Raw genomic sequence first — 24,760 nt, 5'->3', positions numbered from 1 at the left:
TTCATCCCAGGGGTCGGACTGGAACCTTTGGGGGGATGCATTTGGGCCTTGGGATGCCCTGGTTTACATCCTGGTTCTTAAAGAGTTGGTGTTTTTATGTTGATCTGGTTCTGAATCATATGAACAGTACATGTTCTAAAACATGTGTTCTGTTAGAACCGAGTTCATCCTCAGCTTTAGTTTGAATGGACAGTGGAATAAACCTGAACATGAGTTCATCCTCAGCTTTACTTGGACTGAGTTCAGTTCTGGACCAGTCCAGTGCCCCCCCCCCCTCTCAACGCCCCTGGATGCCAGTCCTTCCACCTCTGTCCGGTCCTAGTGGGTTTAACCGGTGTCAGAACCGGGTCTAATCTAAACCCTGGTTCGGCCTGGTTCGGCCTGCAGTAGTAGTAGGAGGAGGTTTGAAGACTGTGCCACGTAATGACCCGGGGAGTCCCATTAACTGGGGGGAGGCAGACTATAGGCCAGCGCGTCCCGGAGGCGCGGCGCTGACGCCCTGCCTCCTCGCGCATAGCGCAGCTGAGCTCCGCTTTGCGCGCACTCGGAGCTTTTTGCGCATCTGGTGGTGATCAGCAGCGGCAGCGGAGGCTCTGCGGGTCCAGATGTGACTGGAGCACCGGAGGAAGGAGCTGCTCAGAGGACTTCTCCGCCGAAAACCCTCCGGACCTGCGCCTGCGTCTTCTCGGTTGGATCCGCGGCTGCGCCTGCGCCGCATGGATTTGGTTTGTTTGGAAAAACCTCCAGGAGAAAAAGTTCAGAGCGGATGTGGAGGCGCGTCTGCCGGGTCTGTGTGCGTCCGGAGCCGCGGTCCGGACCTGCATGAGCGGATCTACTGCTGCCGCTTCTCCTCCTCCTCCTCCTCCTCCTTCTTCTTCTTCTTCTTCTTCTTTTTCTCCTTTTTCTCCTTTTTGCCGCTCCGCTTCTTCCGCTCGCGCTCCCCGTCTGCGTCATGACTTCTAGTTATGCGCATGTGATGGACAGGCCTCCGTCCATCTCCGGCCGCCTGGACAGTCCGCTCACGGCCAACCTGGACACCCTGCAGGCCAAGAAGAACTTCTCGGTCAGCCACCTGCTGGACCTGGAGGAGGCCGGGGAGATGGTCGGCACGCAGGCGGACGACGGCGTCGGGGAGGCGGGCAGGAGTCTGCTGGAGTCCCCGGGGCTGACGAGCGGCAGCGACACCACCCAGCAGGAGAGTAAGTGAGCCGAGCCGAGCCGGGCCGGGCCGGGCCGGGCCGGGCGAGCCCGGGTTACATGTAGGGAAACGAGGTTAAACTGCTGGTGGACGGGGGTGGGGTGGGGGGTGGGGGCATTTGTTTTCATTATGTTCTGGCTCGTGCGTCCGCGTGCGGAGCGCATGAATGGAGCTGCGCAGAACCCGTGGAAGGACCCTGGGGTCTGGGCCATGCATCATCCATGACGGACCCCCACCCCCACCCCGAACCCCGACCCCAAAACGGCCATTAATTCACCATTAACACTGTGATGTCACTGAGGTATGGGGCCTTGGCGGACACACGGGACCCGGAGGGGCCTCACAGCTACCGAGCCGAGCCACCGACGGCCCGGACCGGACCGGACCGGTTCCACCTTTTAATTCTGGGGCAAAACACGGGTTTCTTAAACTTCACTCAAACTAACAGTGGTCTGTGTGAGCATGTGCAGAAGGGGGTCTGGTCCGGTTCAGCCCAACATCTGGACCCACGGGTTCAGGTCTTATGCCTGAAAACAAGACCGAGTCTAACCGGTCCGGTCCAGATCTAGAGCAGAACTAACCCGGTTCTTACCCACAGAACCAGGGCCGGTTTAACAGAACCGGGTTTAGGTTCAGCTGTTTGGATTTATTATTATTATTATTATTATTATTATTATTGTTATTATTATTATTATTATTATTATCATTATCATCATCATTATTATTATTATTATTATTATTATTATTATTATCATTATCATCATCATTATTATTATTATTATTATCATTATTATTATTATTATTATTATTATTATTATTATTTCTGCTCAGGCTCTTGTTTTTCTCATTTGTTTTAATTCAGTGAATCTGATGAAAATTAAACTTCTGTGGTTTTTTTAATCGGGTCAAACCGGGTCCGGTTTCAGCAGACTCTGGATCCAGCATGGTTGGGCCTGAAAACCCCACAGTGTGATTTTAATCCGTGGATTAAACTGTTAAAACTGTTCAAGTGTAAATTAAACTGGAGATTAAACTGGGCTGAGGCTCGCGGACGCCGCCCTAACCCTAACCCGTGCTGGTGCGTACCGGGCCGGTCCTCCCGGTCCTCCGCCTCCCGGGCCCGTGTGTCTGATGGTTCCGGTGTCCCGTTGCCCGTTGCCTGTTGCCTGTAGCTGTTGCCTGTTGCCTGCTTTAGTTTAATGCTTGTTTTTGTTGGTTCTGGGCTTAAACGTGCGCGCGGGGGCTGACGGATGGAAGGAAGTTCGGGGTCACGTCGTTAATTCACGGTTATTTTCAAGCTGTCAAACACTTTCACAAAATCAGACTCTAATCATTTGTCATAATTACCGCGCGTGTCCTCGCGCCAACAATTAAGGCCTCAAATAACAGGCTGTGATTGGCTGACACTGGGACCCTCTGCGCATGTTGGCTCTGCGGCTTTTACTGTAGAACAGTGCGTGCGTCTGAACTTTTACGCAGAAAAAACAATAATGTTCCGCATTTTCATCTGGACCCAGACCTGGGACCCTTGAACCGGTTCAACTGGGTCTGGTCTGGAACCAGTTCAACAGCAAACTCTGGTTGTTGGTTTTCCTCCGTTTCTCGGTCTTTTTTTTTTTTTTCTCGTGGTCCTCCGTGATCCGGCTCGTACCGGACCGGGTCTGGTTCTGGGTCCGGGTCCCGCGGTCCATTACCGGGGTCGGTGTGATCAGGCGGAGGCCTCGTGTCTGCAGAGGAAGGTGGTGGTGGTGGTGTTTTGGTTCAGACTGAGTTAAAAGCTTCTCTGAGTCCAAACCTCAGTGAAAGAAACAGTTCTGTTTAATTCACTGAAACACACCTGGGTCTGCGAACACCCCAAAAGACCCGCAAAGACCCGCAGGTTTCTGCGTAAATCCGCCTTAATTCAACCTAAATAACGTATTTTCTAATGCGCGAGAGATTTGGCCTTTAAATAATAATAATAATAATAATAATAATAATAATAATAATAGTAATAATACATCACACTTATGTAGCGCTTTTTTGGACACTCAAAGACGCCTCACAAACAATCAAAACAATAATAATAATAATAATAATAATAATAATAATAATTAAAGCTGCTGCTGTGAAACTGAATTGCTTGTCTGTTCGTGTTAGTTTGAGGTCAAACGCAGAGGTCCTGGTTTTCTTCCAGTGTTTGATGGTTTTGGTTTAATCCTAAACTCTGTTTTATCCAAAAACACAAACTAACCACATTTGACACATTCAACATAATTCACATGCATTTAACACATTCACTCCAGGAACTGAGTTTATTTCCTCCAAAGAAGATGAAATGAAATGTTAAAAACTTTAATATAATAAAACTCAAATGTAGTTTCATAAAATCCACAAATGAGCTTTTGAGTTTTAATGAATGTTGTTAATCAAATATAATTTTATTCATTAAGCTTTTAAATATAGATTTATATCAAATATTTAAATTTAGTTTCATGTGTATAAATGTAAAAAACATCAGTAGAAAAAAAAAAAAACAGAAAAATCAAAGTCTATTCAGTTACAACAGTTTTACACTAACTTTTTTATTTTCATAGTTAAATCTGTGTGGACAAATGATTGTAAAAAACAAACAAACAAACAAACATGCATTTGTTTAGTTGTTCAGCAAATATAATATAATATAATATAATATAATATAATATAATATAATATAATATAATATAATATAATATAATATAATATAGTCAAACATAGTATTGTAAAATATGATAAATCAGATTAAAATAAAGTCTGGAACAGTTGATGACAGACATGAATAAACCTTCTCTATTTAAATAAAAAAAAATCAGACTCAAAAAGGTAAAATTATTAATCAACTTTAAAGAAAAACAGATTAAAATGTAGAATTTAACCCTTAAAATGACACCAGTAACGTTAATAAACTGATGAATCTGTGTTAATTCAATGTTTTCAGTAATAATGATTTGAATGTTGTTGTTTCAGTGAAAATAAATGAAAAGATACTTGAGGTAAAAACAGATGAAAGTGTTTTTAAAATAAAATAAATATGAACCAAATGCAGCATCAGTGAAATAATCCTTAACGTGGTTCAGGTTCAGATTTTACCCCAAAAAATGAACGATAATAAATAAAATTAATAATAATTCAGATTTAATATAGAAACAACAGGAACAATGTGAGACATTAAAGCAACAAGAAGAAAAACTTTATTGTGTGAAATATAGATTTATTTATGAATTTTACAGTTTTTTTTAGGATGAATGAACTAAACGCAGGATTTAAAAAAAAAAAAAAAGCAAAAGTAAATGTTCTTGTGTTAAAATGAACATAAACAATCAGATAATTTAATAAACTATGAATTAAATATGAATAAAGTGTGAATAAAGTATTAAAGTATGAATAAATATGAATAAAGTATTAATGAAGTATTAATTACTATGAATATTAATAAGCTATAAATAAAATATGAAAAAAGTATTGATAAAAATTAATAAACTATTAATAAATATAAATAAAGTCTGACTAAATAGGACTCTAGTATAAAGTCTTTGTGATAAGTGTGTTTTATTTTGTTGAATCAACTCTAAACCATCATTAGTGAATTCAGATCGTTTCCAGTTTCATTCAGGTTCTAATCGTTTACTAAATCCTCTGTTTTTCTGCTCCGTCGTTTTCTTCTGTTCCTGGAACACGTTGCGTCGTTTTTCAGTTTGTTCAGTTTTAATTTAACGAACGCTGGTGGATTTCAGTTGAATGGGACTGGTTTGAACTGAAGCCGTGGGTGTCAGGTTCCACTTTCAGCCCAGTCTGATCCGCACAAGGTCGACCCAGTACGAAAAATAAAAACAGAATAATAATTAGAAATAATGTCAAATACAAACTGTCCTCTGTGTTTTAGAGCGAAAAAAAGTACAATTACATGATGAAAATGTTCACATCTACAAACGATCCTTTAAAATAATGTGAATAACATGAACAAACTGGAAATTATTAGGAAAAATAAGTGTTATTTTGTCAATATTCTATTTTAGTTTATTATTTACACGTTTGTTATATCGTACAGATCACAGTTGATCTATAAATACACAAATATTTAATAACAGAATATTAGAACAAATACACTTTTAAAGACATTTCAGGTCATTCATATCTGTTCAGGTTCTTCCTTTTTTTGTTTTTTTTAGAAATGATAGTTAATTTTAGTGTAAATACAGTAAAATTACATGAAAATATTGACATTTACACAGAACATTTTGGAGTTATCATCACTTACAGGTGAATATAGTAGTTTTTTACTGATTAAATTGGTCTGAATGTGGAACCGGAGCTGAAATAATCATTCATATCTTCAGTGTATTTTTATCAATATTCTGTTTTAGTTTATCATTTACACATGTTTATTATATTGTACAGATCACAGTTGATCTACAAATACACAAATATTTAATAACAGACCGAATATGAGAACAAATACACTTTTTATGACATTTCAGGTTGTTCATATTTGTTCAGGTTATTCTTTTTTTTTGTTTTTTAGAAATGACAGTTTGTTTTAGTGTAAATACAGTAAAATTACATGAAAATATTTACATTTACAGAGAACATTTTGGAGTTATCATCATTTATAGGTGAATATAATAGTATTTTACTGATTAAATTGGTCTAAATGTGGAACTAAAATGGAGCTAAAATGATCGTTCAAATCTTCAGTGTATTTTTATCAATATTCTGTTTTAGTTTATTATTTACACATGTTTATTATATCGTATAGATCACAGTTTATCTACAAATACACAAATATTTAATAACAGACAGAATATTAGTACAAATACACTTTAAGACATTTCAGGTCGTTCATATTTGTTCAGGTTATTCTTTTTTTTATTTTAGTGTAAATACAGTAAAATTAAATGAAAATATTTACATTTACACAGAACATTTTGGAGTTATCATTATTTACTGGTTATGAAGTTTGTATTTTACAGACTGAATTGGTCTGAATGTGGAACCGGAGCTGAAATAATCGTTCATATCTTCAGTGTAATCTTTCTATGTCATAAATCCACCCCAGTCCAGTCTGGACCCTTTGTGGGTCAGATTTAGTCCCCGGGCCGCATGTTTGACCCCCCTGATTTAAACAGAAGCAGCAGATGAAGCTGATCTGAGGAACCTGAGGAGGAACGGCCTCATCCTCCAGCTTCAGATTCACATTCAGCTTCAGCTTCAGCTTCAGCTCAGGTTGGATCTGAGTCCAGAAAAAGAAACAGAACGAAACTGGAAACAGATTTAGTCTGAATGTGAACTGATGATGAAAATGAAGATGATGATGATGAAGGCGTCTCAAACAGAAATAATCAGTTTAATGAAGGATGAAGCTTTAACAGGAAACGGTGAAAATGTTCTGGTTTGTGTTTGATGTTTGTGTCAGATTCACAAACGTCACATTTCTAAACCTTCTGTAGTTTCACTGAATCTGAAACATTTAATGAACCGGGTCAGGGGTCAGAGGTCACTGTTCTTATTTTGGACGTTTCGGAAACTTTCCTCGTTTTCCAGATTTAAATCCATCGATTCTTTAATTTAATTTTCTTTAACATAAACATTAACAATAACTCAAACCCAACGATGAAGAGAAAAGAAGTTAATAAGATAGATTAGTAGTAATAATAATAATAATAATAATAATAATAATAATAATAATAATAATCATAATCAAACAGGAGATCAGTACACACTGTAAAAAAAAAATCAGTAATTTAACAGAATTTTTACTGTTTATTTTACAGATTTTTCCTGCATTTTTAAGATACAGGAAAATATCAATGAAATGACAAAAACAGACTGTGATTTTACATGTCAAATGGAAAATAACACAAAAAACTGTAACTGTGAATAACCATAAAATTTCCATTTTTTAAAAGAATTTTTTTTCTTTTTTTCACTGAAAAATACAATTAAAATACATTTGCAAATGTATCATAATTTCACAAATATTTCTTTTCTATTTATGAGATTAAACTGTTAATCAAAACTTTAATACTATAAAAAATAATAAATAAATAAAATGAGATAAAATTACTGACAGTTAACAGTAACAGAAGTATTAGTTCTGTCAGTTGAACCAGACTTGTTTGTTCATTGACAAATATCTTGTGTAATTACAGGAGGTTTCACAACAAACATGTTGAATAAATGTATTTTTGTGAATGTATAACATGTATAAGCACTGATAAACTGTCCAAATACAGTTTTTATCAGTGGATTGGACGACTGAGTCTCACTGAAAATTATTTATATATATATATTTATAGGGAATTGGATTGTTTTAATACATGTAAATATTCTTTATTAAACATTAAAAAGTAAAAAAAAAAAAAAAAAGAAAAGAAAAATCTCATGTAAAGTTAGGGCAAAAAACTGTATGACATGGTTATTTTCTGTTATTTAACTGTATTTTTTTGGCGCCCCTGCTGCCGGAATAACACTGTTTTTTTTACGAGTTATTTTTTTTTACAGTGCGGTTCAATCAGTAAATGAACACATGATATTTACTGTTTAATGTGTTCTTGAGTTGATACATGTTTAACAGCAGATAAACACATTTACAGAAATAATAAAACAGTTTAAATAAATAAATAAATGAACTGTTAAATATTCAAACACTGATCAGTGATCAATGATTTAATTATTGGCGATAAATAAATACGGATGGTTTTGATCTAATATGTTCATGTTAATCCTCTTTAATATTTTTCCGTCATTTTCAGTTTGATACTGAAACTAAACGATGAAAACATTAAATGAACAGAATGAACAAAATGAATGTATAATTATATTAATATATTTACATATAAAATAATATTTAGTTAGTTTATATTTAAATGGATCTCAGTGACGTTGGTTCTGCTTTTTATTACATAATAAAGTTTATGGTAATAAAACAAAACCATTTAAATATTTATTTATTCACTGAAACTTTTCACATCCGTTAGTTATTATTACCTCCGCCAAGGAGGTTATGTTTTTGCCAGGGTTTGTTTGTTTGTTTGTCTGTCTGTCTGTTTGTTTGTTTGTTTGTCTGTCTGTCTGTTTGTTTGTTTGTTTGTCTGTCTGTTTGTTTGTTTGTTTGTCTGTCTGTCTGTTTGTTTGTCTGTCTGTCTGTTTGTTTGTTTGTTTGTCTGTCTGTCTGTTTGTTTGTTTGTTTATCTGTCCGTTAGTGTGCAACATAACTCAAAAAGTTATGGACAGATTTGGATGAAATTTTCAGGGTTTGTTGGAAATGGGATAAGGAAGAAATGATTAAATTTTGGTGGTATTCGGGGGCGGGGGGGCCCACTGATCAGCCTTGGCGGAGGTCTGCGCTCTCCGAGTGCTTCTAGTTTATTTAAGTTTTTCTTTGTTTTTTCAGTTTAATTTTATCATAAAGTGACAGATTTATTATGTAATAAAAATGTATTATTATTTACACAAACTCAGGTTAAATATCAGTATTTTATTTATGAAGGCGTTAATTTAATGTAAACAGATGAATTTTCACAGTTTGTTTTAATCTAATTTAAAGCTTTTTATAAATTTACACGAAGTCGATAATCACATGTTCCTATCTGCACACACAAAAACACACACACATACACACACACAAAAAAAAACACACACACACACAAACCCCCCACACACACACAAAAACACACACACAAAAAACCACACACACACACACACACAAAAAAAAAACCACACACACACACACACACACACACACACACACACAAAAAACCACACACACACACACACACACACAAAAACACACACACAATATTATGTTTCAACCATGTACTGTGTATGATTTTGACATTTTTCTAGCATGTTAAGAATGGACATAAAGTAAATAAGAAAAAAGAAACATTTCAGCAACCTTCAAATATTTTAGGGGTGCTGGGAATCAATTTAGGGGGGGGGGGCTTCAGCACCCCCAAAAATGGGCTAAAAACGCCCATGCTAACACACACACTTACACACACTTACACACACACTAACACACACACTAACACACACACTTACACACACACTTACACACACTTACACACACACTAACACACACACTAACACACACACTTACACACACACTAACACACACACTAACACACACACTAACACACCCACTTACACACACACTTACACACACTTACACACACACTAACACACACACTAACACACACACTAACACACACTTACACACACACTAACACACACACTAACACACACCCTTACACACACACTAACACACACACTAACACACACACTTACACACACACTAACACACACACTTACACACACCCTTACACACACACTAACACACACACTTACACACACACTAACACACACTTACACACACACTAACACACACTAACACACACCCTTACACACACACTAACACACACTAACACACACACTTACACACACACTAACACACACTTACACACACACTAACACACACTAACACACACCCTTGCACACACACTAACACACACACTTACACACACACTAACACACACACTTACACACACACTAACACACACACTAACACACACACTACACACACACTTACACACACACTACACACACACTAACACACACACTAACACACACACTTACACACACACTAACACACACACTAACACACACACTAACACACACACTTACACACACACTAACACACACACTAACACACACACTTACACACACACTTACACACACACTAACACACACACTAACACACACTAACACACACACTTACACACACTCTGTATCCGCCTCGTGGGTTGAACCGGCAGGAACACCGCTGCTTTAAATGCTTTGCTCAAGGGCAGATCAGTCTGGGAATCGAACCGACACCCCCTGGATCACAGGTCGACTCTAACACTGTTGACGTCGGCTCCTGTTGGTTTCATTCAGAATTATTATAGAATATTGAATATAGAATATTTGTTTGTTAAAGGGTCATAGAATTAAAGGTCAAAGGTCATCCACAGCTGTCAGTCAAATATCACCTCAGGCTCCGCCCCTTGGCGTCTGTCATTTAATGAGTTCGTTGTTTCGTTAAAATCACTGACGACGTTTCAGTCTGACTTTAAATCATCTTAATTGAGTGTTTTTTCATGTTTCAGATTTAACTCAGCCTCGTTTTTCATTTTTTATTGGTTTTATTTTGTTCTGTTTTATCAGTTGGATTATATTATATTATATTATATTATATTATATTATATTATATTATATTGTATTATATTATATTATATTATACTTTGTTGTTGTTGTTATTATTATTATTATTATTATTATTATAAAATTAATCAGGATTCAGATCAGCTCTTATATATGATGATATATATACATATTTTGAAACGCTTCATATTTTGGAATTTAACTGTATATTTATTTCATTGTTTTCATTGATCATCATGTTTTTCTGTGTAAAACATGACTGTTGTAAATGAGATTCACCAGGATGAATAATAATAATAATAATAATAATAATAATAATAATAATAATAATAATAATAATAATAATAATGATAATAACAAATCAGTTTGTTAATCAGATGTAAATGAGGTTTTAAATGTTTTTAGTTTTATTCAAAAATTTACATGAGAATGAAATTATCTGTAATCAAAGGGTCAAACCTATTGATTCTAAAATCTAATCAATAGTTGAACTGATGAGTCGTTTCCTGTGGGTTTTTAATAATGTTTATTATTGATCATTAATCACACCAACAAAAATGAAAATCCACCGAAACTCAGTGAATTTTCAATAAATGAACCTGATTTATGATCAATATTCAACATAAAACAAACCAATAAAACAAAAAAAAAAAGAAAAAACAGGATTAAAGCAGAAAACTGAGGATCTGGAAACAAACACAAAACAATGAAACTAAAGCAGATTCTAACAAAACCATCTGAGTTTCATGTGTAATTTATGTGTTTGGATCAGAACCAGATGAACAGGATTTAATGAAGGAAAGAGTTCAGGTTCACATGAGCAGTTATGACACAGCTGTGGATGAGTTCAAGGATTAGTGATCAGTGATTAGTGATCAGTGATTAGTGATCAGTGATTAGTGATCAGTGATTAGTGATTAGTGATCAGTGATTAGTGATCAGTGATTAGTGATTAGTGATCAGTGATTAGTGATCAGTGCTGTATGACCTCAGACTTATGTCATTCTTGGTTCATTACTTCTCTCATCTTCTTCTTCTTCTTCTTCTTCTTCTTCCTGTTTTTCCCGTAGATGAACAGATGAACACAGAGGAGAAGAAGAAGAGGAAGCAGCGTCGGAACCGGACCACCTTCAACAGCTCTCAGCTTCAGGCTCTGGAGCGGGTCTTCGAGAGGACGCATTACCCCGACGCCTTCGTCAGGGAGGACCTGGCCCGCCGGGTCAACCTGACCGAGGCCCGGGTCCAGGTACGAGCCCCGCCCACCCGCAACCGCACAACCACACAACCTGGTACCGCAGAACCATAGACCCGGTACCGCAGAACCATAGACCCGGTACCACAGAACCATAGTTCAAACGCTCAGATTAAATCTTTATTTTTTGTCTACTCTTCAGTTTCTCTTTTTGTTTCATTAAATATTTTCCACGTTTCAATAAATACAAACATAATGAACATCATTTTAATCCGTTTTATTTCATAAATGAACAAACATGAAATGAATCAAACTCTGAACCTGAATCTGACCAAATGTTAAACCTGTTTTATTTTTGCACTGATTTGATTTATTATCTAAAAAAAAACCTGGTTTATATTTTTACAGGATTCTGATTGAACTCCACATTAAACCAAATTAATTAATATCAAATATGAACCACAAACTGGGTCAAAGGGTAAAACAGCTGATGTTTAGTTTGTTCTGTGTGGTTGAAGTTATTTCATACATGCACAGAAACACACGTTTTCTACACGTGAACAGATTTAAACCAGTGGTGCTGGCACAACAAACCCCGCCCCTCGCACGTTTTTCGCCCATTCTACGTAAATGGGAAGATTAAAAAAAAACATACAAAATTTGAACTTTGACCTACTTTCCCCAAAATGTAATCAGATTTATTCAGGGTCAGTAGTCACTTTTCCATCGGACATCTGCGCTAAACTTTACCGATATTTACTAAATGTTGAAAAAACAGACGTGTGTAATGTTGTTTTTTCCATTAAATCACAAATGCGATGATTTGTTTATTTATTATCGCGAGATGACACGAGAAGTCATTCCATAAACATGACCATAAATATTGTGTTGATTTACAGATATATTCAGTGTTATTCTATATTACCCCTCTATCCTGTACTAAATTAAAAGATGTTTCCGTTTCCTGGTGTGTCCACTCATACCGGCACGTTTCTTTTAAAACTCTTCTTCTTTTGTTGTCCGTCAACATCTGTGTTTTTTTTTTTTTTTTAATTAATTAATTAATTAATTAATTTTTTAAAATTAATTAATTAATTAATTAATTTTTAAAAAATGTATTTATTTATTTATTTATTTATTTTTATATTTAATCAGTGTTTTTTTAATTTCATGTGACTCTAGTTGTGGAAAAAGGTCTTTCCGTTGAAGTTTTGTATGATATACCAGTTGTGCTACGCCTGAAAAACCACCTCTTTCCAGCACAAAAACTTTTTATCGAAAAACCAGAGTTTGGGCAAAATTGTTGTTTTTCCATTAAACAAATTTTTATGCACAAGTTCTATTCACGTAATTTGTGGCTCAGTGGAAAAGTGACTGTTGGTAATCAGTAAACCTAATCTGGTCTGAATTCAACCAATAGTTTTGCTGCTAAAGTGTAAACAAACAAACAAACCGAACCAAAAACGATCGCCCTTATCTCCTCTTCAGGGGGCGGGGTCATAATGCTGACGCATGTATTTAAATATTAATCCTGTCGTCTGATTGGTCGGATCAGTTTAGTTTCTCTTCATGTTTCACGTCTGTTATAGTTAAATATTTAATATTTTTTTATTTTATTCATAGTTTTTTGTGTTGATTCAGGTTCATTGATCAGTTTTAATCATTTAAAGATCATGACGATTTAATTTTCAGTCATTTTATGTCAGGTGACGCCCACATTGTTGTTTCCACGGCGACTGTGTATTTGTCATGTTGTTTGTATGTTGTGTGTGTTTTGTTGTGTCGTTGCTTGCGTGTATTTTCCGTATTGCTGGCGTGTTGTGAGCCCACAGTCTGAGCAGTAAACACAGGGACACGCCCCTGCCTCCTGATTGGCTCATGGCTGCTCTGCAGACTGATTCAGGGCTGTGATTGGTCGACACCGCTGTCAATCACCTTAGGTTTTTATAACCAAGTAAAACAAACCAATCAGAAAAATGAACCTTCCTGTAATCTGAGATCACCTGTGGATCAATGTGGTGGGCGTGGCCTTTGAGTTCTTATTTTAGCTGAGGAGGCGGAGCCTACACTGCAGCTGGTCACTAGGGGGCGGGGTTTCTGTGGGTTCATGTCCATCTGTCAAATCCAGATCAGTCGCCTTACGTTAGCTCGGTCCTAGATCTGGTTCTGGTCTGGTTTGGCTCTGGTCTGGTTCTGGTACAGGTCTAGGTCTGGCTTGTTTCTAGTCTGGTTTGGTTCTGGTTCAGGTCTGGTCTGGTTCTGGTTTGGTTTGGATCTAAATTAGGTCTGGTTCTGATCTGGTTTGGTTTGGATCTGGATTAGGTCTGGTCTGCTTCTGGTCTGGTTCTGGTGTGGTTTGGATCTGGATTAGGTTTTGTTCTGATCTGGTCTGGTTTGATTCTGGTTCAGGTCTGCTTCTGGTCCTGGTTTGGTTCTGGTTCAGGTTTGGTCTGCCTCTGGTCTGGTTCTGGTTTGGTGCTGGTTCAGGTCTAGTTCTGGCTTGTTTCTGGTCTGGGTTGGTTCTGGTTTAGGTCTAGTTCTGGTCTGGTTTGGATCTGGATTAGGTCTGGTCCTGGTTTGGTTCTGGTTCAGATCTGCTTCTGGTCTGGTTCGGTTCTGGTTCAGGTCTGGTTCTGGCTTGTTTCTGGTTTGGTTTGGATCTGGATTAGATCTGGTCCTGGTCTGGTTCTGGTTCAGGTCTGCTTTTGATTTGGTCTGGTTCTGGTTCAAGTCTGGTTCTGGTTCTGGTTTCATCGTTTAATGAACAGAATCACTGTCAGATTAGATCAGTGGAATATTTCTGTTTATTATTTATTATTTGTATTTATAATATTTCTGTTTATTATTATTTGTTATTTGTATTTATAATATTTCTGTTTATTATTATTTATTATTTGTATTTATAATATTTCTGTTTATTATTATTTGTTATTTGTATTTATAATATTTCTGTTTATTATTATTTGTTATTTGTATTTATAATATTTCTTGTTCTGTTTGTTTCGTGCGTCTGATCCAGGTTCTGTTCAGTGTCTGCTGTTTTTTCAGTCGTTTCAGCTCTGTTTCGTGTCTGTTCTGTGTTTTTTTTGTTTTTTTGGACTCAGATCCATAAACCCGCCGATGAAAACACGAGGAGGTTCAAATCTGTTCAATAAAGGAGGTGAAATATGTTACAAACCTTGTCCTTTTTCTCCCGGAGGATTGGACTTTAACGATAACATCTGTGTTCTCCATGAACCTACGTTTCCCACAATCCCCTGCTTCGGTGCCGGCCGTTGTTTTGTCTCTGGGGAGGTTTTCTGTTTTTATTTTAACGCAGATGATCGACTCTTTGTCTGCGATGGTTCTGTAACATGTCGGCTCCTTAAACTCCACATGTTCCAACAAATGTTCGATGAAAACACTTAATTTCCTGTTTCATAAAATGTGACCAGTTGAATCTGTTGGATTTTGATGATGCCTTCAGGTGCAGTCGGGAAGATGAGCTTTTCCATTTGTGAATTTGAAATTACCAGCGTGCTGCGTTCAAGTGCTTTTGTTGTTGTAGTGAAATGAAAAATGTCTGACGCACAGTTTATGGTGACCTGCTACATGGACGTGTTCCTTCATCTGATGGAGCTTTTTTTATTTTTTGTAATTTTTAAAAATGGAAATTGCGTACTACAGCATGAATAAATGAACAAAAATGAACAAAATACTCTAAAAATGAACAAAATACTCAACAAAATGAACAAAAGAGCCAAAATCAACAAGAAAATGAACAAAAATGAACAAAATCATGTGTTAATTCATCTGCTACAGCATTTTTTTTTTTTTTTCGTAATTTTTAAAAATGGAAATTGCGTACTAAAACATTAATAAAAGGAAAAAAATGAACAAAATACTCCAGAAATGAACAAAATACTCACCAAAATGAACAAAAGAGAGCCAAAATCACTGAAAAATGAACAAAAATGAACAAAATCATGTGTTCATTTATCTGATAGAGCATTTTTTTTTTTTTTTAAATTTTTTGTAATTTATAAAAATGGAAATTGCGTACTAAAACATGAATAAATGAAAAAAAAAAGACTAAAATACTCAACAAAATGAACAAAATAGAGCCAAAATCATTGAGAAAATGAACAAAAATGAACAAAATCATGTGTTAATTCATCTGCTACAGCATTTTTTTTTTTTTTTCGTAATTTTTAAAAATGGAAATTGCGTACTAAAACATTAATAAAAGGAAAAAAATGAACAAAATACTCCAGAAATGAACAAAATACTCACCAAAATGAACAAAAGAGAGCCAAAATCACTGAAAAATGAACAAAAATGAACAAAATCATGTGTTCATTTATCTGATAGAGCATTTTTTTTTTTTTTTTAAATTTTTTGTAATTTATAAAAATGGAAATTGCGTACTAAAAAAGACTAAAATACTCAACAAAATGAACAAAATAGAGCCAAAATCATTGAGAAAATGAACAAAAATCAATAAAATCATGTGTTAATTCGTCTGCTACACTGATCTGTCTTGGTGGAGGTCTGCGCTCCACAGGTGCTTCTAGTTTTTCAGTTTTGTTTAACCTTACCTTTTTTCTGTTTTTTTTTTTTACCTCTGGCAGTTCACCGCTTACCTTTGTACCATTTCCAGCTGTTTATTGGACTGGAACTGCTGGAATTTACAGACAAAACTGGAAAAATTGGGGTGTTCTAAAACTTTGGACCGGTACTGTGTGTGTGTGTGTGTGTGTGTGTGTGTGTGTGTGTGTGTGTGTGTGTGTGTGTATATATGTATAGTTATTTGTATATTTGGATAGGTATTTGGGATTACTTTATTCTTGTCCTAACACTAGAGCAGCTGCTGCTTATGCAGAACATTTGCAGATAAGTAACGTCAGAGCAATACCTTATTTTAATAAATAATTTGCATAAACACCGCATCCATGGGGGGGCGCCACTGTAGTTTCACAGGCTACATGACGTCAGAGCTCGGAACTGGGAAAACACGGATCTAGTACGAGTTCACCAAGGTTCTAATAGTTTTGGATTTTCATTCTAGTTTAGTTTTATTTAGTTTTGAATTTTTTTTCTCTAATTCAGTTCATTTTAATTTGTTTTTAGAGCAGGTTTGATAGTTTTTTAGTTTTTATTTTCTTCTAAATGCTTAGTTGTAGTTCAGTTGTAGTTCAGTTGTAGTTCAGTTGTAGTTCAGTTGTATTTCAGTTGTAGTTCAGTTGTAGTTCAGTTGTAGTTCAGTTGTAGTTCAGTTGTAGTTCAGTGGTCTCTTTTCTCTTCTTCTCTGTGCTCCTATTCAAATCAATCCCAGACAGGACTCTGCTGCTTTAGTCTCCATGTTTCCAGGTAGAGTGGGGACCAGAAGACGACTGGAAACCACAAGTGAACACAAGTGACGGAGCAAAAAAGTGTCGTATGGAGACAGCACAGAAAACTGAGAGAGACAAAGAAATCCATTTAACATCAATCTGACATTGACATAATGAAAACAAAGGGAAATTTATCCATAATTTTTATCCGTTTTAGTTAGTTTTGTAAACACACAATACAGTTTCAGTTAGTTATCGTTTTTTCTTTTAATTACAGTTTTTATTTATTTCAGTGAATGAAAATGTTTTTACAATTCCAGTTTTTGTGATTTCGTTAGTTTTCATTGACGATAATAACCTTGAAGTTCACGGGTGGGAAGTCACGGGTTTGACTGACATTCCAGAGGATTTTCACCAGTAGAAGGTTGGAAAAACACAAATTATGGGTGGCCTTGAATGCAACATTAATATGAACCCTTTAAAGGGTCAAAACACAGTAATGAACTAGTAGAGTAGTACTAGTAGAGTAGAGAACGAACTTGAATTGATTGACATTCCAACATTTATTTCAATATGAAGTAGCTCCTTGTTTTGGATAATCCCTTGTGGTCCAACTAAAGCAAAAATGAATTGAAAAGTAAAAATGTGGGTGATTTTCCAACACTAGTCTGTCCCATTGTCTCTAAAATGTCCTGTCAGAGAGATTTCAAAGACTGTGTTTTGGGCCTTAAAGGGAATATTTCCATATTTATCGTGGCCCCTGCTGGTCAGTTTGGTTTCATACTGTTTATATTCTGTATTATCTCAGGTTCTAAACTCACCATCTTTTATTAAATAAAACTTTTATACAAGTGGGTCTGGTCTGGTCCAGTTCAGAACAAGGTTATTATCATTAACAAAAACTAATGAAATGATGAAAACTAGAATTGTAAAAACATTTTCGTTAACTGAAATAAATACAAACTGTAAGTAAAAGAAAAAAGTGGTAACTGGCTGAAACTGCATTGTGTGTTTACAAAACTAACTAAAACGGATAAAAATTATGGATAAAATTCCCTTTGTTTTCATCTTTGTCAGATTGATGTTAAATGGATTTCTTTGTCTCTCTCAGTTTTCTGTGCTGTCTCCATACGACACTTTTTGCTCCGTCACTTGTGTTCACTTGTGGTTTCCAGTCGTCTTCTGGTCCCCACTCTACCTGGAAACATGGAGACTAAAGCAGCAGAGTCCTGTCTGGGATTGATTTGAATAGGAGCACAGAGAAGAAGAGAAAAGAGACCACTGAACTAAACTTAATACTAAAACTAAACTAAAACTAAGCATTTAGAAGAAAATGAAAACTAATAAAAACTATCAAGCCTGCTCTAAAAATGAATTAAAACGAACTGAATTAGAGAAAAAAAATTCAAAACTAAATAAAACTAAACTATAATATCACCACCAAAATTTAATCATTTGTTCTTTGTGTCAGTATCAACAGTTCCTGAATTTTTCATCCAAATCCATCCATAACTTTTTGAGTTATCTTGCACAGACAGACAGACAAACAAACCAACGCTGACAAAAACAGAACCTCCTTAGCGGAGGTAAAAGTCCAGAACTGTTCTAACCTTGGGTCAGAACCAGCGGTCTAAGTTGTCGCCCCCTGCTGGTCAGTTTGGTTTCATACTGTTTATATTCTGTATTACCTCAGGTTCTAAACTCACCGTCTTTTATTAAATAGAACTTTTATACATGTGGGTCTGGTCTGGTCTGGTCTGGTTTGGTTTGGTCTTTGGGTCCTGAACCCGGTCCAGTTCAGAACCAGTGCTCTAAGGTGTGGTGTCCTGCTGGGTCAACTGCTCTGATGTTCTGGTCGTGTTCGTTTAAATCTGGGTCAGATGCTGCTCTGGTGTCTGGTTTGTGTTTCTGATCTGTGTTCTAACTGGGTCTGGATCGGTGTTCTAACTGGGTCTGGATCAGTGTTCTAACTGGGTCTGGATCTGTGTTCTAACTGGGTCTGGATCAGTGTTCTAACTGGGTCTGGATCAGTGTTCTAACTGGGTCTGGATCTGTGTTCTAACTGGGTCTGGATCGGTGTTCTAACTGGGTCTGGATCGGTGTTCTAACTGGGTCTGGATCACTGTTCTAACTGGGTCTGGATCACTGTTCTAACTGGGTCTGGATCGGTGTTCTAACTGGGTCTGGATCACTGTTCTAACTGGGTCTGGATCACTGTTCTAACTGGGTCTGGATCAGTGTTCTAACTGGGTCTGGATCGGTGTTCTAACTGGGTCTGGATCACTGTTCTAACTGGGTCTGGATCACTGTTCTAACTGGGTCTGGATCTGTGTTCTAACTGGGTCTGGATCGGTGTTCTAACTGGGTCTGGATCGGTGTTCTAACTGGGTCTGGATCGGTGTTCTAACTGGGTCTGGATCACTGTTCTAACTGGGTCTGGATCACTGTTCTAACTGGGTCTGGATCTGTGTTCTAACTGGGTCTGGATCTGTGTTCTAACTGGGTCTGGATCTGTGTTCTAACTGGGTCTGGATCAGTGTTCTAACTGGGTCTGGATCTGTGTTCTAACTGGGTCTGGATCACTGTTCTAACTGGGTCTGGATCACTGTTCTAACTGGGTCTGGATCGGTGTTCTAACTGGGTCTGGATCGGTGTTCTAACTGGGTCTGGATCAGTGTTCTAACTGGGTCTGGATCGGTGTTCTAACTGGGTCTGGATCTGTGTTCTAACTGGGTCTGGATCTGTGTTCTAACTGGGTCTGGATCACTGTTCTAACTGGGTCTGGATCAGTGTTCTAACTGGGTCTGGATCGGTGTTCTAACTGGGTCTGGATCGGTGTTCTAACTGGGTCTGGATCAGTGTTCTAACTGGGTCTGGATCTGTGTTCTAACTGGGTCTGGATCGGTGTTCTAACTGGGTCTGGATCGGTGTTCTAACTGGGTCTGGATCGGTGTTCTAACTGGGTCTGGATCACTGTTCTAACTGGGTCTGGATCAGTGTTCTAACTGGGTCTGGATCGGTGTTCTAACTGGGTCTGGATCGGTGTTCTAACTGGGTCTGGATCTGTGTTCTAACTGGGTCTGGATCGGTGTTCTAACTGGGTCTGGATCTGTGTTCTAACTGGGTCTGGATCGGTGTTCTAACTGGGTCTGGATCTGTGTTCTAACTGGGTCTGGATCGGTGTTCTAACTGGGTCTGGATCGGTGTTCTAACTGGGTCTGGGCTTCAGGACAGGCTGCCGTTGGACGCAGAAGCTGAACATCTGTGATTAATGCGAAGCAGAGCCGAGCACCGAGCCTTTGATAGAAGAGACTGTGGGCTCATTCCTGAAGCACAACGTCACACAGTCCCATAAAGGATCCGATTTCACAGCCTCCAACATCCCATCAGAACCAGCGTCAGAACCAGACCAGCACTCTAAACCCACCCGTGGACTGGGTTTTCACTCACTGTTGTCGACGAAGCAGAAGTCGGTAAAAAGTTTGGTTTCAGTTCCGTTCATGTGTGTTTGGTCCCAGAAGAAACTGCATGAAATAAAACACAAGCTTCAGTTCAGGTTCCACTTTCTGATCGGAAACGGACCGGACCACTTCAATAAGAACATAAAAACTGAGAGATTATATCACAGGTGTCAAACATGCGGCCCGGGGGCCACATCTGGCCCACCAAAGGGTCCAGTCCGCTATGGAGAGAAATGTGCTTCTTTATTCATCAATGAAAAAGAATAGATGTGAGAGCAGAAGACGGTCAGTGTCAGTCACAACAAAACCATCATTTCGTTTAGAAATCAGTCCTCTCTGCTTATGAGTTCAAAACTTTGGTTTAAAACTTCCAAAGTTTGGCTTGTGAATTTAAGTGCAGTTAAAGGGCGGGGCCTACGCCGATGGATGACAGAAGAGTTTCTATTGGTGGCTTTGACCCGGCTCCAGCTCCAGCTTCAACTCAAACCCACTTCTGTTGTGTTTCTGTTACTGGAGCTCCACTGATCGCCTGCTGCTCTGTGAAACTGAAATGTGTCCCATAAGTAATAGATTACACTAAATATCGTCAGTTACAGCCTGTACATGCACAGCCTGAGCAGAGGACGGGATGAGTTACAGAGAGACAGGACACCTGGACCACAGCTGGTACCAGAACACCTGGACCACAGCTGGTACCAGGACACCTGGACCACAGCTGGTACCAGAACACCTGGACCACAGCTGGTACCAGGACACCTGGACCACAGCTGGTACCAGGACACCTGGACCACAGCTGGTACCAGAACACCTGGACCACAGCTGGTACCAAAACACCTGGACCACAGCTGGTACAGGACACCTGGACCACAGCTGGTACCAGGACACCTGGACCACAGCTGGTACCAGGACACCTGGACCACAGCTGGTACCAGAACACCTGGACCACAGCTGGTACCAGGACACCTGGACCACAGCTGGTACCAAAACACCTGGACCACAGCTGGTACCAAAACACCTGGACCACAGCTGGTACCAAAACACCTGGACCACAGCTGGTACCAGGACACCTGGACCACAGCTGGTACCAGAACACCTGGACCACAGCTGGTACCAGAACACCTGGACCACAGCTGGTACAGGACACCTGGACCACAGCTGGTACCAAAACACCTGGACCACAGCTGGTACCAAAACACCTGGACCACAGCTGGTACCAGGACACCTGGACCACAGCTGGTACCAGAACACCTGGACCACAGCTGGTACCAAAACACCTGGACCACAGCTGGTACCAAAACACCTGGACCACAGCTGGTACCAGGACACCTGGACCACAGCTGGTACCAAAACACCTGGACCACAGCTGGTACAGGACACCTGGACCACAGCTGGTACCAGGACACCTGGACCACAGCTGGTACCAAAACACCTGGACCACAGCTGGTACAGGACACCTGGACCACAGCTGGTACCAGAACACCTGGACCACAGCTGGTACCAAAACACCTGGACCACAGCTGGTACCAGGACACCTGGACCACAGCTGGTACCAGAACACCTGGACCACAGCTGGTACCAAAACACCTGGACCACAGCTGGTACCAAAACACCTGGACCACAGCTGGTACCAAACACCTGGACCACAGCTGGTACCAAAACACCTGGACCACAGCTGGTACAGGACACCTGGACCACAGCTGGTACAGAACACCTGGACCACAGCTGGTACCAGGACACCTGGACCACAGCTGGAACCAGAACACCTGGACCACAGCTGGTACCAAAACACCTGGACCACAGCTGGTACAGGACACCTGGACCACAGCTGGTACCAAAACACCTGGACCACAGCTGGTACCAGGACACCTGGACCACAGCTGGAACCAGAACACCTGGACCACAGCTGGTACCAAAACACCTGGACCACAGCTGGTACAGGACACCTGGACCACAGCTGGTACCAAAACACCTGGACCACAGCTGGTACAGGACACCTGGACCACAGCTGGTACCAAAACACCTGGACCACAGCTGGTACCAGGACACCTGGACCACAGCTGGAACCAGAACACCTGGACCACAGCTGGTACCAAAACACCTGGACCACAGCTGGTACCAGGACACCTGGACCACAGCTGGTACCAGAACACCTGGACCACAGCTGGTACCAAAACACCTGGACCACAGCTGGTACCAGGACACCTGGACCACAGCTGGTACCAAAACACCTGGACCACAGCTGGTACCAGGACACCTGGACCACAGCTGGTACCAGGACACCTGGACCACAGCTGGTACCAGAACACCTGGACCACAGCTGGTACAGGACACCTGGACAACAGCTGGTACCAGGACACCTGGACCACAGCTGGTACCAGAACACCTGGACCACAGCTGGTACAGGACATCTGGACCACAGCTGGTACCAGAACACCTGGACCACAGCTGGTACAGAACACCTGGACCACAGCTGGTACCAGGACATCTGGACCACAGCTGGTACCAGAACACCTGGACCACAGCTGGTACCAGGACACCTGGACCACAGCTGGTACCAGAACACCTGGACCACAGCTGGTACAGGACACCTGGACAACAGCTGGTACCAGGACACCTGGACCACAGCTGGTACCAGAACACCTGGACCACAGCTGGTACAGGACATCTGGACCACAGCTGGTACCAGGTGCCATGGACAGAAACAGAAATACTGTCAGTGCCGCAGCAGTTCATAGGATAAACTCAAACACAACTGAGTTAAAAATCGACGCTCTGGCTGCAGATATTTACTGAATGGAGCATCAGGGGGGTTTAGAAGAGGGTCTACCCAGTGAAGACAGAAAAATACGTTAGTGTAGTCCACCCTGGACAGCTTTGGCGTCTGGTTTTGGTCCACGGGCCGTAGTGTTGGACACCCCTGCTGGAGAACATTTACGATGTTCTACTGTTTGTGTGTTTTAGAACAAAACCGCAGTGAAACAGCAGGAAGATCGTGTTTAATTTTTCTATATCACATGATCATCATTGAATCAACTCCATTGGCTGAGTGAAAAGGAGGCGGAGACTAAACAGTCTGAGCCTTAAATGTCACATGGTTCGACCTTTAGGGAATATGTGGAGGTGGTTCAGTGAACGCATCATTAACAGATGTTTCCCATGATCCTCTTGTTTGTTTGGTGTGTTTTCTTTTTTCTTCTTCTTCAGGTTAAATCGTTTCTAAACGTTGTTGTGTTTTTTGTTTTTTTTTCAGGTTTGGTTCCAGAACAGAAGAGCTAAGTTTCGTCGGAACGAGCGTGCGATGCTCGCCAGTAAAAACGCCTCCCTGCTCAAGTCGTATTCAGGCGACGTGACGGCGGTGGAACAGCCCATCGTCCCCCGACCGGCGCCAAGACCCAACGACTACCTGTCCTGGGGCAGCGCCGCCCCCTACAGGTAACACCCCCAACTGCACAAACACACAAACAAACAAACAAACAAACTAATGAACAACTAATAAACAACTAACAACCCCACATCAGAGTTAAATAAACTAATAAACAAACTGACATCAGACAAACAGAGGAAGAAAAGTGTGAATTTAAGACTGAAGGGAGATTTGGTACTTTATTGGTTTAACCAAAAAAAAATATTTTCAATCCAAAAAAACAGTGTTTGAATGTAAAAGAATATTTGAGATCCAAAAAATTTCATTTGAACACTTTTTTTCTTTGAAAATGTTATTTTTTTTATTTTGTTGCTTTTTTGATTGAATTATTTTTTGATTGAAAATATTTTTTTGGATTGAAGTCATCTTTTTTGTAGTAGGATGTTTGTGTCTTTATTATTCAATCCCAGGTTTTTTTTTTATTTTTTATTTTTATTGAAAATAATGTTTTTGATTAAAGTAATCTTTTTTGTATGTGGGCCATATTATGGGTATGATATTTGTGTCTTTATTATTTATGTTATTCAATCCCAAAAAATATCACTTCAGTAAAAAAAAAGACATATTCAATAAAAAAAAACTTTTCAATCCAAGAAAAAAAGCATTTAAAAGCAATTGTTTGGATTTCAAAAATTGTTTTTTTGCATTCAAGCACTTTTTTTCTTTGATTGAAAAGGTTTTTTTTATTGAAGGTTTTTTTTTTTTTTTAAATTGAAAAATTTTTTTTTTTTTTAAATTGAAGGGATATTTTTTGGGATTGAATAATAAAGACACAAATATCCTACTCCTACAAAAAAGATGACTTCAATCCCAAAAATTATTTTCAATCAAAAAAAAAAAAAAAAAAAAAAAAACTTTTCAATCAAAGAAAAAAGTGTGTGAATGCAAAAAAAAAAAAAAAAAAAAAAATTGCATTTAAACACTTTTCTTTGATAGAAAAGTTTTGTTTTT

General features: G+C 38.9%; 1 protein-coding gene across 3 annotated transcripts in view; it reads left to right on the top strand.

Annotated features, from left to right (window-relative positions):
* Positions 1-523: 523 nt before the first annotated feature.
* The window catches only part of LOC115415843 (paired mesoderm homeobox protein 1), a 34,017-nt gene continuing 9,780 nt past the window's right edge, over positions 524-24,760 (top strand). Inside the window, exons 1-3 of one of the 3 annotated variants that reach the window (XM_030129493.1) lie at positions 524-1,199; positions 11,491-11,666; positions 23,636-23,817. In XM_030129493.1, the coding sequence (XP_029985353.1) occupies positions 953-1,199; positions 11,491-11,666; positions 23,636-23,817 (605 nt within the window). In that variant the 5' untranslated portion in view covers positions 524-952. The remainder of the gene's footprint in view (positions 1,200-11,490; positions 11,667-23,635; positions 23,818-24,760) is intronic. The other 2 variants (XM_030129491.1, XM_030129492.1) reach the window with 2 other exon arrangements.

Source organism: Sphaeramia orbicularis, unplaced genomic scaffold, assembly GCF_902148855.1.
Source record: "Sphaeramia orbicularis unplaced genomic scaffold, fSphaOr1.1, whole genome shotgun sequence".
In the NCBI taxonomy this organism is placed as follows: Eukaryota; Metazoa; Chordata; class Actinopteri; order Kurtiformes; family Apogonidae; genus Sphaeramia; species Sphaeramia orbicularis.
Note: the sequence above shows the minus strand (reverse complement) of the source record. Positions and strands in the feature narration are given on the sequence as shown.